Source organism: Chiloscyllium punctatum, chromosome 3, assembly GCF_047496795.1.
Source record: "Chiloscyllium punctatum isolate Juve2018m chromosome 3, sChiPun1.3, whole genome shotgun sequence".
Lineage (NCBI taxonomy): Eukaryota > Metazoa > Chordata > Chondrichthyes > Orectolobiformes > Hemiscylliidae > Chiloscyllium > Chiloscyllium punctatum.
The window spans coordinates 9,665,172-9,684,020 of NC_092741.1; the positions used below are offsets into that span (position 1 = coordinate 9,665,172).

The 18,849-nt window shown below is 44.3% G+C and overlaps 2 protein-coding genes and 1 long non-coding RNA gene across 4 annotated transcripts in view; 1 reads left to right on the forward strand and 2 right to left on the reverse strand.

Moving 5' to 3' along the window:
* Positions 1–18,849, forward strand: part of LOC140455488 (uncharacterized) — a 597,350-nt gene that overhangs the window by 534,155 nt on the left and 44,346 nt on the right. The window lies entirely within an intron of this gene.
* Positions 1,587–18,849, reverse strand: part of LOC140455429 (uncharacterized) — a 33,592-nt gene continuing 16,329 nt past the window's right edge. The window contains exons 3-4 of one of the 2 annotated variants that reach the window (XM_072550303.1): positions 4,783–5,016; positions 1,587–2,931 (exon numbers count right to left, since the gene is read on the reverse strand). In XM_072550303.1, coding sequence (XP_072406404.1) covers positions 2,919–2,931; positions 4,783–5,016 — 247 coding nt within the window. In that variant the 3' untranslated portion in view covers positions 1,587–2,918. Of the gene's footprint in view, positions 2,932–4,782; positions 5,017–5,396; positions 8,261–18,849 lie in introns of those variants that run through there. The other variant, XR_011952846.1, reaches the window with a different exon arrangement.
* On the reverse strand, positions 5,397–18,840 carry LOC140455457 (uncharacterized). The gene is made up of 2 exons (XR_011952856.1): positions 16,392–18,840; positions 5,397–16,206 (listed from the first exon to the last, which is right to left on the reverse strand). It is a non-coding gene; the product is annotated as an uncharacterized lncRNA (long non-coding RNA).

Below are 18,849 nucleotides of genomic sequence, written 5' to 3' on the forward strand. Positions count from 1 at the left end.
TAATCAAATGCGACCCTGCTATCAAGGCCGTCCCTTTCCCCTCTCCTCTGGGTTTCAGCTCTTTTGACCATGTTTGAACCAAAGCTGTAATGAGATCAGGAGCTAAGTGGCCCTGGCACAACCCAAACCAGGCATCAGTGAGTAGGTTAATGCTGCTTGCACGTGCTGCTTGATATCAATACTGATGGCAATTTTCATTACTTTGCTGAAGATCGAGGGTAAACTGATGGGGCGGTAGCTGGCCAAGTTGGCTTTGTTCTGCTTTTTGTGTGCAGATAAATGCATCTTTACTGTATGATCCAGTGATTCCAGGTGTGACTTTACCACAGCAGCAAGACATCCCTGCTCTATATTTGAACCCTTTTGCTAGGAATGCCAACTTATTTCTTTCCTTCTTTCCTGCCTGCATGCTTATCTTCAGCAACTGGTGCACAAAGACACAGACATCTCTTTATACATTCCCTTCTCTCAATTTATAGCCATTCAGATAATAATGTGCCTTCCTGCTTTAGCTACGGAAGTGGATAACCTCACATTTATCCACATTATACTTCATCTGCCATGTATTTGCCCACTCATTCAGCCTGTCCAAATCACGCTGCATTTGAATGTGATCCCAATCAAGTTCATTCTTTCTATACAGTGAAACTCAAGGAAAGGTAGCAGTATGTCCAACTCAGAATTGATTAGGAAATAAATTTCAATGAAATGAGAAATTGAGAACGGAACAAAAGTACATTTTGCTGTAATTTTTTAGCTTTGGTTGAGTGGTTAAGAAGTTTAAGAAAAGTTATTCCTGTTGCATTTGAAGTGAATGAGAAGTGATAATTTGTTTGAAACTTCTTTCAAAATGCCTGGGCCTCAGGCAGAAGTTCTAACAGTGTTTTGTTATTCCTGTTGATAACAATGGACTGTCTGGTGAGCTCGAGATCAGGGGTGGAGTCAGGATGCGATCACATAAAGAATTGGTCCACCTCAGTGATCTCACAAGTGAGCAAACCATAATGCCAGAAGCAACCTCAAACCTGTGCAGGAAACTTGGATATTGTATTGAAACTAACAAAGGATTAACAGCTACAAGGGTTTACCAACAAAGATGATGACACACACTCAGGTAAGGGTGATACTTTATGAATCAAATCAAGACCTTTTTGACAGAGTTTAGGAGCTACACAGCTTTGCATTGGAGTTTCTGCAATTTGAATTTGTTGATTATATTGACCTAGCATTTCTGGTGATGCTACTCAACATGGAACCATTCATTCGAATAGTTTACTATTAGCACTCCAATCAACTTCAGGATCCAGATCTGCACATGGAAGGATGTGCATTGCAATTGACAGACAACGGAAAAGATGATTGGTGATCTGTCCGGTTTCACTTGAACTGGCCAACACACTGCTGGTTTGATGGAGGGAGGGTGTGAATGGCGCGGGTGAGGGTAGACTCCCCAAGTAGAGACTGGTTAGTAATGCACTTGAAGGAGTTCCATATACTGGATTAGTGATGCTGGAAGAGCACAGCAGTTCAGGCAGCATCCAACGAGTAGCGAAATCGACATTTCGGGCAAAAGCCCTTCAGTCGATTCCGCTGCTCGTTGGATGCTGCCTGATCTGCTGTGCTCTTCCAGCATCACTAATCCAGTATTTGCTTTCCAGCATCTGCAGTCATTGTTTTTACCTTGTTGAAGGAGTTCCAACCAAGTTTGTTCATTATATTCCCAAATCTCATTCAGGATTTCCTGATGAAGCTCTATCTGTGTTTAGAATTTTGACCTTTCGTAGATAATTTGGTCAGTTAACCTTGTGAGAGAATGGATCTGAAGGTGTTGTTTTTCATTTTTAGTAGTTCAGTATCTGCTGAGTTTGTCAACAAAGATTCACTTGTTAGTTTCCTATTCACCACTGCATTCTGCAAAGCCCTTTCATCAATTAAATCGCCTTGAAATATCCTGGTATGATGCTCAAAATGCATAGTTAATTTTCAAACAACAAAGCTGTCAGCTGGAATATGTGCTCAGTTCTCTGGAGTGATACTTGATCTGATGAAGGGCTTTTGCCCGAAACGTTGATTTCGCTGCTCGTTGGATGCTGCCTGAACTGCTGTGCTCTTCCAGCACCACTAATCCAGTATTTGATTTTCAGCATCTGCAGTCATTGTTTCTCCTAGGTGACTGTTTTGCCAACTAAGTCACAGAGAGTCTGCAGTTTGGAGCTTTATTAATATAAGTCAAATTAATTTTGATTTGTTAATGGTTGTATATTTAAACCAAAACATAGGAGCAAATTGCTGCAGATGCTGGGATCAAAAAATATTCTGATGAAGAGTCACCTCGACTCAAACGTTAGCTTTGAGAGTGTGGTGCTGGAAAGGCACAGTAGGTCAGTCAGCATCAGAGGAGCAGGAGAATCAATGTTTCAGGCAAAAGCGTTGTGTGAGGAATGTTACCTTGCTGTCTCTCCACGGATGTCGCCTTGATTGATGTTCGCATATTAAGTCACAGATCATGTCCCAGCTGTATAGCTAAAACCAGACGTCTTGCTTGTTGGCTTATTAGGCAAATCCACACACATCAAAGACATGGAGGGCTCGGCTGAATCTATTGCTTTCTTCTCTACGTGTCACGTTTCATCGAGGCAGTGTCCTAGGCCCAAGCATCTTCAGCGAGTGGTTAGAATATGCAGTGCACTGCCCGAGAGAGAGGGTGCTGGAGGCAGATTCAATGGTGACTTTGGTCGGAGGGTCGGACACTTATCTGAAGAGAGAATATTTGCTGCAGGGCGAGTGGGACTGGGGAAGTTGCTCGTGCAGAGAGCTGATGCAGACATGACAGGCTGAATGTATCATTCAATGCGTGCAGTTCTGCAGTTGGTTACCGGCTCTTCAAAAACGCTGTGCTGCAAGAACGGGCGTTTTGCTCAAGCAATCAGGCTAGCAAAATCAGGCGCGAAAACAAAACATGTAAGCATTCTTATTCAGTTTGCAAGTTGCGGAATCACGCCTCCCTTTTCCCATCCTATCACAACCTCACTTGTTTTTCTCTAATTTTCCTCATCTGACTACCCTGCTGTCCTTGTCCTTGTCTGTTACAGCCTGTCTGTTATTTTATCCAGTTCCCCTTGTCATACTATAAGCTTATTGTGAAATGCCCCTACTGCTTCTTTTGTGGTCAGCTACAACACTTTAAAGTTATTTCTTAGTTTAAAACTATTTCTTAAACAAAAACCTCTATATTCGTTAAAATCTTAGCCTTAAGTATGCTGCAAGAATCCCGCCACCGTTTGTGTAATGTTCCCCTTCCCCTCCCCCCACAACACCCCGTCACCCATCTGCAAAAACAACATCTCTAACCACCACCACCACCTGCAGAAACTACATTTCTAATCTCCCACAATCCCCCCTTTTTCTTTTTCTCTAACTGTTGTTTCTGCACTAATTAAGTCTCCTTTAATTCATTTTGTTATGTTCTGCCCTCTTATGCCTTTTGGCGATGAGGTTCACAATCTTATACACTGTATAAAAGCATCTGATGATGTATTTGGGTTCCTTCCCTAAGGGATATCATCAGTCGGCTCATTACCCATTTTAGGACATTGTATCCTACCACCAGACCCACTAATATCAATAATCCATAGATAGCCAGATTGACTAACCACCTTCCCCAATTAGTGCACAGGTACCACCTTCCTCTGCCAGAATATAATCTAGAACCATCCTGTTCTGAAGAGTTGTTAGCCTAGTGGCAATCATTTCGGTCGTTATGGCTGCTACTTGGGATTGGGCATCAGAAGTATTGTTGGCCAACTCTTCCAGGGAAGCCGCCAACTTTTGTATTTCTACTCCTGCTCGAGCGGCCCCATACATAGGTATCAAAGTCCAGAGGAGGCGATCTCCTTCGGTTACTTTCCGGGTTACTCACCTTCCTCCCTGTTTATTCCGAGGTATTTTTGGGGCTCTCTTTAACAGCCTCAAGTGGGGAATTATTTAGGCGAGGTAGCAGCAGCCACTCCAGCCTTTCTGGCTTTGAGATAGTGTTTGATCAACATCATAACATACGTGAATTCCTACACATTCGGTCACATTCGGGAATAAATGGATAGGCCTTCAGGCCGCATACCCAATATGTTCAGTTTAATATTTGGGGAATGGTCGTGGCAGTGGCTTGACTGGTGTAGACACAAGATGATTTTCCGAATCAGAAGGGTGCGATATCATTATGATTACAGAAACAAGTGGTATTTACTGCTCCTTTCGGGGGTGGGGGGGGGATCTCTAAGGCCATCAATAGCACCCAGAGTTTTTGGGGCTGGTCGAGGGAACCATCCTGCAAAGTTATAATTATCCCTGTCAGATCTCCATTTTGTATTGTTTGAGCCCGAGTCAAATTATTGTACATCATACACTTCTCTTTCGGTAAGTGGTATTACCGTGAGAGGAATTCCGGCTTCCCCATGGTGTGGGATCTCAGCCCATACCCAACAGTCGGTATGCCCCTTTAGTTTAGCATAGTTCTGACATAAAGCGGTAAAATGATTTTTCCCATCCCCCCTTAGCAGCTAGCGCCAATATTATCGTGACAATATAAAGCTGACCACTCATTCCAGCTCACAACCCTATCTGTCTATTCCCTAACCCTTTGTATGCCAGGGAGGAGGGAGTCCATGCAACACTTACAATTGTTTTGGGATACAGTTTTTGAACCAATATTTAATAGTCTCTTATCTCAGTCCATTCTTTTTGCTCAGCTTGACTTTCAGAGGGTTGTCTGTAGGATGAGCTTACCACTCTGCCGAAGGGGAAGGAGCGTCCACGGGGCCCTCAACATGCGTGTGATGACTCCACCCTTTTTCAGCAGTTCGGACGGCTGTTTGAGTAGTCAGGAGGGTTAGGAACGGTCCCTCCCAGCTTGGGTGCAGTTTGGTATCTTTCCAGGTGTTTATCAGGACCCAATCACCCGGTCGTATCTGATGTACTGTGAACTCAAGTGGAGGTGTCTGGGTCAACACACCCTTCTTCCTAAGGACAGACAAAGAAGAGCAGAGCGCCACAATATAGTTATTTAAAGAACTTATCATTGAACTCTACAGTTGGTAATTGTCCTGTCACTTCCTCATCATCTCTAATTAGGGTTGGCTGAAAAATAGGCACCAAGAATTCTTCCTGAAGAAGGGCTTATGCCCGAAACTTCGATTCTCCTGCTCCTTGGATGCTGCCTGACCTGCTGCACTTTTCCAGCAACACATTTTCAGCTCTGATCTCCAGCATCTGCAGTCCTCACTTTCTCCACCAAGAATTTTACTCCGGAAACCTTGTGATTCATGTTCGTCAATTTAACACCGGTAGGTCTTGTGAGAAACAAAGCCCACTCACTTCAATAATTTCAGTCCGAGACAAGATCTGAATCAATAGTGTCATTTATTTTACACTTGCAAGTGGGTGTGATGTCCAGTGTCTATAAGGCAAGGGACATACACACACCAAATTCAATTCATACACAACATTTATATGATTTGATTTCTTTTGTTTTACACTGCTCCCTCCCCTGTTTACATCTTCCACTTCCCTAAGACCGACCCCCATTACCCCTGTTTATCTCTTGCCTTATCCGGCCTTGTCTGTGACAAAATGCTTATTCCTGGCCTCACAAGGCTGTTTGACCTCATCCTGCTGTAGGTCATTGTTAGGCATATTCTTTCTTCATCATTATCTACCCCCTTCATCTGTGCCTTTCCCGAGGCCGTTCTGATCCCTATGACCCTTTTAATTGGGGTTTGTTCCTCTGTCTCTGTAAAAGTGGGAAACAGATGTTTATACCTACTGTTTGTACAGGCGTATTTAGCTTAACTTCATCCCCTCACAACATTTTATCTACTTGCCCGTAATGTCTACCATTGTTTTGCAGTCACATTTCATTCTGACATACAATTTTAGCTAATACAAAAACAATTATATATTTCCTCCACATCGTTTCCATTCTTGTTGACTCAGCTCTTGGCTAAAACAATTACACACTGGTGTGAGTTTATTTTACTTTGTAAAATGGAATTGCAGAGGTAACATTAATTTACCTGTATCCCACAATTTCCCCCTTTTCTTTAATTTCCATTTGTTATCTTCTGCATTTTTCTTTTAGGGGCACCTGTTTCATCAAGGCTGTTTCAATCAGTCTTTGGGTGAGCACTCATATACAGGGTATGATACAACAACCAATGGCCACCAATATCCCGACTACTACTATCAGGGAAGTAAGGATAGAACCACCACCTCCTTCCATTTTCCAAACCAGGACTCAAGCCATCCTGTGAGAGATGTGTCTACTCCTGGATTCTCAGCCAGTTCCTCTGCTAAGGTAGTCAATCCCCTTAAGGCCCGAGTAATTGAACCATCAGGTGCAGTGTTATTAGGAATAAAGGTACAACAGCTTCCTCCTAACATCATACACACACCCCCTTTTCCCGCTAAAATCATATCAAGGGCTATTCTGTTTTCCCATGCCATCCTACTTGTCGCATCAAGCTGGTCTGATATTCCTTTAACTGCATCTCTTGTATAATTTATAAATCGCTGTTGATTATAGAAAATGTAATTTATCCAATCTACATTTTTATTAATTGTTACCCATCAGAAGAGAGCTGACTCAAAGCCTGCTACAATCTGGTTACGAGCCTTGAATTCATCCGGTACTCCCCTAGGGACTCCTACCGAATCGAGATAAATCCTCTCATCGAAAGAAGTGTCTAACAGTGATCTCTTACTCCTTCCCTTTTTCACTACTATCTTTTCCTTCTCAAATGCCAGGGTAAATGGAATTGCCAACTGTACAATTGCACATATCCCTCTCTAATCTGGAGGTAGGGTGGGTCTCAATATTTTGCCTCCACAGTCCCACCACAGATCCGCTCGGGGAACCTTCAGCGTTGAGTAGTTCCCTCCCTTCTCTGTTTCGGTGACATTCTTAATCTCTGTACATAATTTCAGCTCCCCCAAATCTTTCGACCGACTTGTACCTCGTCTACGCACACACGATGTGTGATTTCCAACTGCGGCGGAAAATAGGGGGGGAGCTTTTGCATCTTTCTTCTCCAAGGGAGGGAACATCAGAGATCGGGGAGTACAATTCCTATCATTCCATGCAGTCTCATCCTGATACAGGACTATCATACATTTCATGCCCTTCCTGTCTCCCTTCCACCCGAGCGGAAAGGAAACCACCTGGGCCACTGGCCTCCCGGAGGCACATGCATAGCAATTGCTCTTGTTCAGACTTTTTACAGTATACTTTACCCATTCAACCCAGGCATTTGCATCCCCGTACCCAGTTTCTATTTCAATGGCCTGTTTCAAGTCCTTTACCTCTATAAATTTTACTACTTTAGGATCAGCGGGAGGGGTGAAAGATTGTATCTTATTACCCAGTAGTTCTGCCCGTTTTTCCTGTCCTACGCTAATTCAAAAACAATAGCCCAAGAAATCCTTCCCATTTGCTTTCATTTCTATCCCAAACGTTTCATTTCGTTGTATCTCATAGGTGCCCGCCCCCCAGGATTGTTTCGTGCCATGTGGTTTTCCTAATCGTTAGGTATATTGGGTTACACTTTTTATCGGGACAGTCGCGAGCTGGTCGGAAGGGGGCCCGGTGTACTGTGACAAGACCATTATACTAAGTACCATCTTCCAAGGCCATCCCCATAGGACTTAAGATGTATCTCAGAGCTGCGGTACTGTCTCTGATTATCTACATCTCCACAATTTACTAAGCTGCATACATCAGCGTCTATTACTTGTGGATTATCAGATTCAGGAACCGTTAATAATACATATGAAAATGATATTTGACGAAATCCCAATACTAAAAGGGCTAGCATCATAATTCTAGCAGCATTCCCAGTATTCTAAACATCATGCTGAAGCACAAAAAGACTTAATATACAATCTTACAGAAATAATCCTGCACTCGTGTCACCACTGTATAATTAGTTACTCAAAGTCTCTTTAGTCTGAGTTTCAGCGGGTCTTGCGTTGATTCGGCTGTCCAGACTTCTTCCTCAACTGGAGATTCCACTGGCCCTTTGATCCGAGTGTAGTGAGTCCAGCCTTTCTCCGTCGTCCTTATTGCCGTTTCGGTAGTAAAAAAAGCCTGGTATGGCCCTTGCCAGTCTGGCTGCAATTTAGTCTCTGTCCATGATTTTACTAAGATTCAATCGCCCGGCTGGATGGGATGAACGGTGAATTCAAGGGGTGGAGTCTGTGCCAATAAACCCTGTTTCCAGAGGAAAAACAAAGAGGAGGACAAGCCCAGTATATACTTCTTTAAAAACAAATCTTTAGTTTTGGGAATTGGCAATTCTCCATTCGTTCCCAAGTAAGGTAATCCAAATAAGATTTCATAGGGGGATAGTCCCAAATCTTTCCTTGGGGCTGTTTGTACTCACAAAAGAGCTATAGGTAAACATTTGGTCCAAGGGAGTCTGGTTTCTATTATCAATTTAGAGAGCTGTCGTTTGAGTGTTTGGTTCATTCTCTCAACCCTTCCCGATGATGGTGGGTGCCACGGAGTATGGAACTCCCAGGAAATTCCCAACCCTTTCATTACCCCCTGTAACACTTTAGAATTAAAGTGAGTTCCTTGGTCGGAATCTATACGATTCACTAGCCCATATCGGGGAATTATGTGCTCCAATATTGTTTTAGACACTCCACTCGCAGTGGCAGTAGCTAGGGGGTATGCCTCAATCCAACTAGATAAATGATCTACTATGACTAGCATATATTTTAGTCTCCCTACCCTGGGGAGTTCAGTATAATCTACTTGTATACTCTGGAAAGGTCTCAATCCTGGGTCTCTTCTTCCCGGGGTCTGTTTTCTCAAGACTTTCTTATTTACCTTTCTGCATATGATACATCCCTCACATATTTGTTTAGCAATTGTATATATTCCTTTACATCCATATTCCCTAAGAACCAAATCACACATTGCTTGTACTCCCCAATGGCTGCCTTGGTGTAGGACAGCCATAATCTCATGCATCATCATTTTGTTTCACATTCTCCTTCCATCAGGTAACCTCCAATGCCCATCTGCTGTTTTTACAGCCCCTAAATCTCTCAATTAATTTTCTTCGCTTTCAGTAAATATAGGAGCTTCCCAGGACCTGGGACAGTAGGTATTAGGGAATGAATCACCACTTCTTGTGGGTTCAGGGCGGCTTCCCTAGCCACTTCATCGGCTAATCTATTTCCCCTAACCTCTGGTTCATTTCCTTTCTGATGACCATTTACATGCACTACTGCTATTTCTCGGGGGAGTAATAGGGATTCGAAGACCCATTTAATCAATTCTTCATGTACTAATTCCTTCCCCTACCTCTGGGTTAATACTCCCAAAACCGCTCCCTTATCTACGGTAGCAAAGAGGTGGAAAGGTTTATCTGGAGAAGGTAAGGCTAACACGGGGGCATGGATCAGATCTCTTTTGCCTCATCATCCCAACTTAGACATTTTGATTCCCCCTCTAATAGTTTGAGATATAATTTCTTAGTCTTCTGTGCATAGGAATCAATCCACAATCTGCAATAACCCGTGAGACTCAAAAATTTGTGTAACTCCCGTTTAGTGCTGGGCAGCGGCATTCCCACTATTCTCTCTATCCGTTCCGGGCTTATCTTTCGCTTTCCCTCACTAACTAAATGTCCCAAGTATTTCACTTCTTGCTCCACATATTGTGGTTTGTTTTTAGATACCCTCAGTCCCTGCTGGCCCAGGAAATTCGATAATTTGTTAGTGGCTTCTACTACTCTTTCTCTTCTTTTTCCTGTTACTAAGAGGTTGTCTACATACTGCAACAGGGTAGTCCCCTTGGGGGTGCTAAATTTCTCCAATATTTGTTCTAACATCTGTCCAAATAAATCCGGGGATTCCGTAAACCCCTGGGGAAGCACAGTCCACTGGTATTGCTGTTTCTGTCCTGTCTTAGGGTCTTCCCACTCAAAGGCAAACAAATTCCTACCTTCCTCTGCCAAGGGACAAGCCCAAAAGGCATCCTTTAAATCTATCACACTAAACCATTTGTGGTCATGAGGGATCTCACTTAATAAGGTATAGGGGTTTGGCACCACTGGGTGCCTGATCTGTACTATTCGATTTAATGTTCTCAAATCCTGCCCCGATCGATAAGTTCCATCGGATTTCCGCACTGGTAGTATTGGGGTATTATAAGGAGACATACATGGCTCCAACAGTCCATCTCTAATCAATCCTTCAATTACTGGCTGCAGTCCTCGTTTACCTTCTATGGAAATGGGATATTGTCGCTCACAGACAACGTCCCCTTTCCTTTTTTTTAAAATTTACTTCAAGGGGAGGGATCTGTAGTTTTCCACGATTCCCTTCCCTAGCCCATACAATAGGGTCTATCTCTCTCTCCACATCCTCTGCCAACATTGCCATTTGGACAACTAATTCTTTTTCCTGAATGCCAATCCCCAGTCCTAAGAGGATAATTAAATCTCTCCCTAATAAGTTACTTCCTATATCGGGGATATACAACAATTCCCCTGTGACCCTATCCTTAGGACCTTCTATCATCATAGGTTCAAATACTGGAACAGTAAATCCCTCCCCTTTAACCCCTGAAACAGTAATTGACCGTGTCGACATTCCTACTTTCTTTGGTTTAAAATTCAGCGATGACCGTGCTGCCCCCGTATCTACTAGGAAGACTACCTCTTCCCTATAGGGTCCCACCTTCAGGTTTATCAAGGGTTCCTGGTTGGCCCCCGAGGGCAGGAACCCCTGACACCCCTATTCTTCATCAAAATTCATAAGCGGAATTGCCCTCTCTTCCCTTTTCAGAGCCGGACACTCCCGCTTAAAGTGCCCTATCTTTCCGCAATAATAGCATCCTGCCTGTGGAGACCTCCAGCTCTGCCCCTGTCGCTCGAACCCTCTATCAAACACTCCCCCTTGTCCTCTCTGTCCGACATGCTGCCACCCACCGCTCCAATTGCTCACTATTGGTCCCACTCTTTTCTTAACTACCTCATCAACCGTAGCTACCATCATTTTCACCTTCTGTTTCTGTCTCTCATCCTCTCTCTTTACAAACACTTTCTGTGCCTCTCTTAACAATTCATCTAATGGCTTTTCACTCCACCCTTCTATTTGCTGTATCTTTCTCTGTATGTCTGGCCATGCCTTTGTCACAAAATGTACTTTCAAAAGACCCTGTGCCACTGGGTCCTCAGGGTTCATTCCAGAATATTTCCACATTGAGTCTCTTAATCTTTGCAAGAAAGCTGAGGGAGTCTCATCTTTCTCCTGCCTAACTTCAAAGACTTTAGTCAAATTCTGTGACTTTGGAATTGCCTCTCTTATTCCTTTTAGAACCAGGTCTTTCAATTCCCTCATTCCTTCTTAATATTCTGGGTTTTGATCTTCCCACTGGGGGTCTCTGAGGGGAAACTTCGTCTCTCCCTGTCCAGCATCTCCATCTCCAATGGGGTGTTCCCTGTCCCATATTTTAATGGCTACTCCCCGTAAAAGTCCCCTTTCCTCCCCAGTAAATACTATATTCAAAATAGACATTAACTCAGCCCAGGTATACAGACTGGGCCCCAAACATTGATCAATTTGTTCAGACAACCCTACCGGATCCTCAACCAGGACGGTCATTTCTTTTTTAAATGTTCTGACCTCCCCACTGCTGAGGGGGACACTTACAAACCCAATCTCTTTGTCCCCTATTGGTACCTCCCGAAGGGGATAAGTCATTACGTTCTTCCCCTTTTTTTTTGAAGAAATATTGCAATATTTCTAGCTCCCCATAACTTCAAACACCAATTCATAACTTTAAAGCCTGTTCCAAACTTTTAAATATATTTATATATTTACGTTCATTTATTCAGTATTTAATATTCAAAATGTAAAATGCATACAGTTCTCAATTTTGAAATCCACTGTAATCACCCAGTTTTAGTCCCTTAATTTAAATCCAAAATTAGTTTTCTTAACTGACCAATCATTGCTCAATTACAATACTATAGGTCGTGAAATAATCAGAGCTGCCTTAAAAGAATTTGTCTATTCAAGTTAAAAAAAAACTTCTGATGCATGAACAATGGCCGAATCCAAGGTCACAGATATTAACCATAGAATTTTGTTTTTACTACAATCTAATGTTGAATTGAAACTTCAACTGTCCTCCATAAATCGCTTTTATGTATAGATAAAAGAGATTAGTTAGAAACTGATAGTAAGGCAGTCATGACCTGTAAGAAGAACAGGAAGTATCATTCTTTTTTTTCATAATCTCTATAGAATCCTTAACCTTAAAAGAAATCATGTTAAGTTTCCATAATAAAAATCAGATTCAAAACAGTCCTGGAACTCAAGCTCCATGGAATAAAATGCAAACATTCAATCACCAACAAACAAATGTGCATTCAAACCAAATCACAAAGGGTTAAACTTTCTACCAGCTGTACAGCTCTTTTCATTCTCTCTCTCTCTCTCTCTCTCTCACTCATTGACAAACAAATACAGATATTTACAAACCCAGTCTTTGTCCGACCTGTCTTTTGGCCAGAAGAGGCGGGACGAAGAATGGATTCCTTAGTCCATACGAAGCAACAATATTTAATCATCTTTTTCTCTTGTACAAGTATTATTTTGCCAATTCCACAACATCCTGCCCAAAGGACTTTCTGGAGGTATGTTGTAAGGGACCCCGCCTCCATTTCCATTGCTTTTTCCTTCTTTTGTTTTCCCGGAGGCTTTTTCCTTACCCACGGCACAACCCATATTGAGTTCCTTCATTAGTCCCTTATTAACTACTAAAACTCAATCCCGGCCACCAAGGCAATACTTAAAAGTCAGGTTTCTTACCTTGGTCTGTGCACAGAGTTGCCTAGCCCCTTTGTGCCGTATTGTCTATCGAGCTCCTATCACTGTCTGATTCAGATGTCTCTCTTGTGGGATTCGTACCAGTCGCCCAAGGGAGCGGACCAAACCGGGACACGGGACCGCTCCTCAATGGGGAACGGGACGCGTCTTCCCAGTGTCCAAGGCCAGCCACTCCCCCCGGTGATGGAAGAAAATCCCGGACAGCCCCCAATTGTGAGAAACAAAGCTCACACACTTCAATAATTTCAGTCCGAGACAAGATCTGAATCAATAGTGTCATTTATTTTACACTTGCAAGTGGGTGAGATGTCCAGTGTCTATAAGGCAGAGGACATACACACACCAAATTCAATTCATACACAACATTTATATGATTTGATTTCTTTTGTTTTACACTGCTCCTCCCCTGTTTACATCTTCCACTTCCCTAAGACCGGCCCCCATTACCCCTGTTCATCTCTTGCCTTATCCGGCCTTGTCTGTGACAAAATGCTTATTCCTGGCCTCACAAGGCTGTTTGACCTCATCCTGCTGTAGGTCATTGTTAGGCATATTCTTTCTTCATCATTATCTACCCCCTTCATCTGTGCCTTTCCCGAGGCCGTTCTGATCCCTATGACACTTTTAATTGGGGTTTGTTCCTCTGTCTCTGTAAAAGTGGGAAACAGATGTTTATACCTACTGTTTGTACAGGCGTATTTAGCTTAACTTCATCCCCTCACAACATCTTATCTACTTGCCCATAATGTCTACCATTGTCTTGCAGTCACATTTCATTCTGACATGCAATTTTAGCTAATACAAAAACAATTATATATTTACTTTGTAAAATGGAATTGCAGAAGTAACATTAATTTACCTGTATCCCACAGTCTAAAACTTAGGGATGACCGTGCCGCTCCCGTGTCCACCAAAAATACTGCCTCCTCCCCTTCAGGTCCCACCTTTAGATTTATCAAGGGGTCCTGGTGGGTTTCAGGAGGAAGGAACCCCTGATTCCCCTATTCCTCATCGAAGGTCATTAGGGAAACGGTTTCCCTTTCTCGTGCTAATCCTGGGCATTCCCATTTAAAATGCCCCACTTTTCCACAATGGTAACATCCTGCCTGTTGCCTCCTACCCCGGATGTCTGACCTTTGTCTTTCGTGTCCTCCCCTATCCTTCCTGTTATCCCCTGATCTCATTCTCCTTTTTGTTATTTCTTCTACTGCTGCCACCATCATTTTGTCTTTCTGTTTCTGCTTCTCGTCTTCCCTTTTCACATACACTTTCTGTGCCGCACATAACAGCTCTTCCATCTGTCTCTCACTCCACCCATCTAATTTCTGTAATTCCTTTTGTATGTCCGGCCATGATTTAGTCACAAGAAACTGGACCTTTAGGAGTCGCTGAGCTACCGGATCATCGGGATCCATTCCCGAATATTTCCTTGTGGTCTCCTTGAGCTTAGAAGAAATGCAGAAAGGGTTTCATCCTTCTCTTGTCATACTTCGAAAGCCTTAACAAAGTTTTGTGATCTAGGTGCCGCCTCTTTAATTCCCAATATTACCATTTCCCTTAGATCCCACATTGATTCTCTATTGTGTGTTCTATTATTATTCCAGTGAGGATCGGCATTCGGGAATTTCTGATCTGCCGGGACTACATTTAGTCCGGCCGGATGCCTCTTTTCCCATTCCCGTAAGGCTGCTCTCCTGATCATACCTCGTTCTTCCCCTGAAAATAGGGTTCCTAGAATTGCCATCAGTTCTCCCCAGGTATATAAATTGTGTCCTAGGAATTGATCTAACTGCACAGCCAGTCCCACCGGATCCTGTATCAAACTTTTCATTTCCTTCTTCAGGAATCCTGAAGAAGGGCTTATGCCCGAAACATTGACTCTCCTGCTCCTTGGATGCTGCCTGACCTGCTGCGCTTTTCCAGCAACACATTTTCAGCTCTGACCTCCAGCATCTGCAGTCCTCACTTTCTCCTCCTGTGTGTTTCTTTCCGATTGACATATTTACTTAGATCTTGGCACAGCCAATCTTCATCGGACCCATATTTGGGCCAAAAGAAATACCAGACTCCTTATTGCATTCTTGAGTCCAGACGAAACAACAGTAGTTTATCATTATAGCCTTATCTTTCCCCCGCGTCCGGGAGTTGTGTACCCAATTTCCCAATATTTTTCCCAAAGGACTGTCGGGCGGAATATATTCCCCTCTAACGTTATTTACAGATCGATCGTTACACAGGCAACTCCCCATGCCTCCCATTGTTGCTAATTTAATTAATCTTAACGAGGTCCGGTGTCAGCTTCTTCTGCACCCCCTTCAGGGTCCTGACTAGACACCTTACTTGTCCAATTAATCTGACCAATTATATACTTTTTGAGACTTCAACTGTTCTCCATAAATCACTTTTATGTAAGGATAAAAGAGATTAGTTAGAAACTGATAGTAAGGCAGTCATGACGTGTAAAAAGAACAGGAGTTAACATTTTATTTCCTTAACCTTAAAAGAAATCATGTTAAAATTTCCATAGTAGAAATCAGATCCAAAACAGTCCCGGATCTCAAACTCCAGGGAACAAAGCACAAACATTCAATCACCAACAAACAAATGTGCATTCAAACCGAATCACAAAGGGTTAAACTTTCAACGAGCTGTACAGCTCTTTTCTCTCTCTCTCTCTCTCTCTCACACACACACATACACAAACACACACACCGTGTCTCACAGACACTTTGAGCTTCCCGCAACGGCTCCTCTAGCTTTTGGATATTTTTCTGGATGTCTGGCCATAAGTTAGTTATGAAGTGTACCCTCAGTAGCCCTTCAGCTACTAGCCCTTCTGACACGAGCTGTTTTCCAATGACATATGCTTTATTTTATATCTCGCCAATTCCCCATACATTTCATACGTCCCCGACCACCAAGGCAATACATAAAGGTCTATTTTCTTACCTTGGTCTGTGCACAGGATTACCTGGTCGTTTCAACGTGACAGTCCTGCGGCAATGCCTGCAGCAACTACCGCTGCCTACCCTGGTCGCCCGGATATATCTTTTAAGACCTTTCATTACCGGGATCTTGTGCACAAGAGTTACCCGACCGAACCCGCCACGTCTGCCAGTCTTGTTTCCAGGGTCTCCCAGTCCGGATCACACTCGCCCAAACCGCGAACAACAAGCAAGGGAGTCAGAGATCACGCATATCGGCGAGGTGCATCTCCCCCGTCGTCCCAAGAGGGTCGAGCAGTCAGAGTTTTGGATCCTGGAACGAGCTCCTACGTGTATGACTTTGGTGAATTTCTGCAAATACCTGGAATGCCCTGCCAGTAGCAGTAGTGGACTCTCCCTCTTTATAGGTATTTAAGCGGGCATTGGATAGGTATGTGGAGGATAGTGGGTTAGTGTAGGTTAGGTGGGCTTTGATCGGCGCAACATCGAGGGCCGAAGGGCCTGTACTGCGCTGTATTCTTCTATGTTCTATGTTCTATGTTCTACCTTGTAGACGGGGCTGTGGCAGGGACCTTATTGGGGTGTCCACGATAATGAGGGCCACGGAGGGCATTTTTGCTGAGTTTGCAGATGGCACAAAGATAGCTAGAGGGACAGGTAGTTTTGAGGAAATGGGCAGGCTGCAGACGAGCGTGGACATGACGGGCGAGTGGGGAAAGAAGAGAGCGAGTGTGCGGTTTTGCACTTGGGTGGCAAGAACAATCGGGTAGACGATTTTCTGAACGAGGGAAAGGCTTTGCAAATCTGAAGCGCAGAGGGTCTCGGGAGTCCTAGTTCCGTGTCGTTTCAAGATTAACATGCAGGTTCATCCGATGGTTCGGAAGGCAACTGCAGTGTCAGCATTCATTTCAAGCGGGCGAGAAAACAGGAGCAGAGACGTGCTGCTGAGGCTGCATCAGGCTCTGGTCTGAGCACAGGTGGAATATTGGGAGCAGTTTTGTGCCCTGTACCGAAGGAAGGGATGCGCTGGTGTTGGAGGGAGTCTAGAGGAGGTTTACAAGCGTGCTCCCCCTGGGGCTGAAGGGTTTGTCACATGAGGTCTCTGGGTCTGTACCCGATGGTGTTTCGAAAGGTAAGGCGGGATCTGACTGATCCTTACGGGCTACTGGGAGGCCTGGTCAGAGTGGACGTGAAGAAGATGGTCCCACTAGTAGGCGAGACGAGGACCTGGAAGTACAACCTCAGGGTGAAGGGTCGCCCCTTCAGGCCGAGATGAGGTTGCATTTAAGACAGAGATAGAGAAGTTCTTGATTATAAGGGGATCCAGGGTTGTGGGGAGAGGGCAGGAGAATCGGGGTTGAGAAACCTGTGAGCCACGACCGAGTGGCGGAGCGTGGGCCGAATGGCCTGATTCTGCTCCTACGTCTTATGGGCCGCCAGACCTTCCGTGGTCTTGGGGTCATGACAGAAAGCAGCTGTTTCCCAGAGGATGGCGGCGGTCTGGAATGCACTGCTCGGGAGGGTAGCGAGGCGGGGAACCTCAAAACCTTGAAAAACTACTCGGATGAGCACTGGAAATGTCATAACTTTTCCTGGCTACGGACCAAGCGCCGGAAAGTGGGACTAGAGCAGACTTAGAGTAGCTTTGTCAGTGCGGACTCGGAGGGCCAAAGGGCCTCTTCTGTGCCGTGTGACTGTGTGGGGAAGCTTTCTGATTCCCACCTGTTGATTGAGGCCGCGCTACCGATGCTTCCTGATGCGGAGCAGCCGGATGGATGGATCCAAGTGCGCACTGAAGGTGAGAGGGTGGGAGAGAGCTTCGGAGCCTCCGTCCGTTTGGTTCAGGTTCCGTCTCGTCCTGATGCATGCATCGATGTACGTGCTCAGTGCCTACCAATAGAGTGAAGGTGCAGTTGATCCCTGACTCCACGCGCGGTGCTGCAGGTCGTAATGTCTAGACGAAAACAGAACTCGCTGCACCCTTCGGGAGAAGGGTCACTGGACTCGAAGCGTTCATTCTGCTTTCTCTCCACAGATGCTGAGGTTTTGCTTACTGGGTGTTTTGCCTTGTTTTGCATTTGAGATGTTGCTTTTTGATTGCACAGCCGCTATCAAACCATTAGCTTGCTGTTAGCGCTGCAATTAGCACTCTTGAATCTTGATTTGCAATTCTAAGGAAGCAGACCGAATTGGAATGTTTGGAGCGGGAGCCGAACCAATAAAGGCTGATTTGCTGTAAATTGATCTTCACATCCCCCGCCGTGCTGTTCATTTGCACGAGGTGGGCTGGGGGATGGGAGTTCACATTTTCCAAGACAAGATGGATTAGTCTGTAAGAGTTTCTGTTCGAAAAGGTGAGCCGAGATTTCCTGACAGTGAGGTTTTTCGGTCAGAATTCGAACCTGCTCCAATCGTTTGCCTTGAGGGGAGGCAGGGATTTTTCACATTGGCAACAGCTGAGATTTTTAGAACGTCGAACAGAGCAGCGCAACAACAGGCCCTTCGGCAACTGTGAGAAACAAAACTCACTCACAATTCAGCCTGAGGCAAAGCCTTAGAAACAAGAACATCTTATTCTTTACGGCCTTGCAAGAACGGGCGTTTTGCTCAAGCAATCAGGCTAGCAAAATCAGGCGCGAAAACAAAACCTGTAAGCATTCTTATTCAGTTTGCAAGTTGCGGAATCACGCCTCCCTTTTCCCATCCTATCACAACCTCACTTGTTTTTCTCTAATTTTCCTCATCTGACTACCCTGCTGTCCTTGTCCTTGTCTGTTACAGCCTCTCTGTTATTTTATCCAGTTCCCCTTGTCATACTATAAGCTTATTGTGAAATGCCCCTACTGCTTCTTTTGTGGTCAGCTACAACACTTTAAAGTTATTTCTTAGTTTAAAACTATTTCTTAAACAAAAACCTCTATATTCGTTAAAATCTTAGCCTTAAGTATGCTGCAAGAATCCCGCCACCGTTTGTGTAATGTTCCCCTTCCCCTCCCCCCACAAC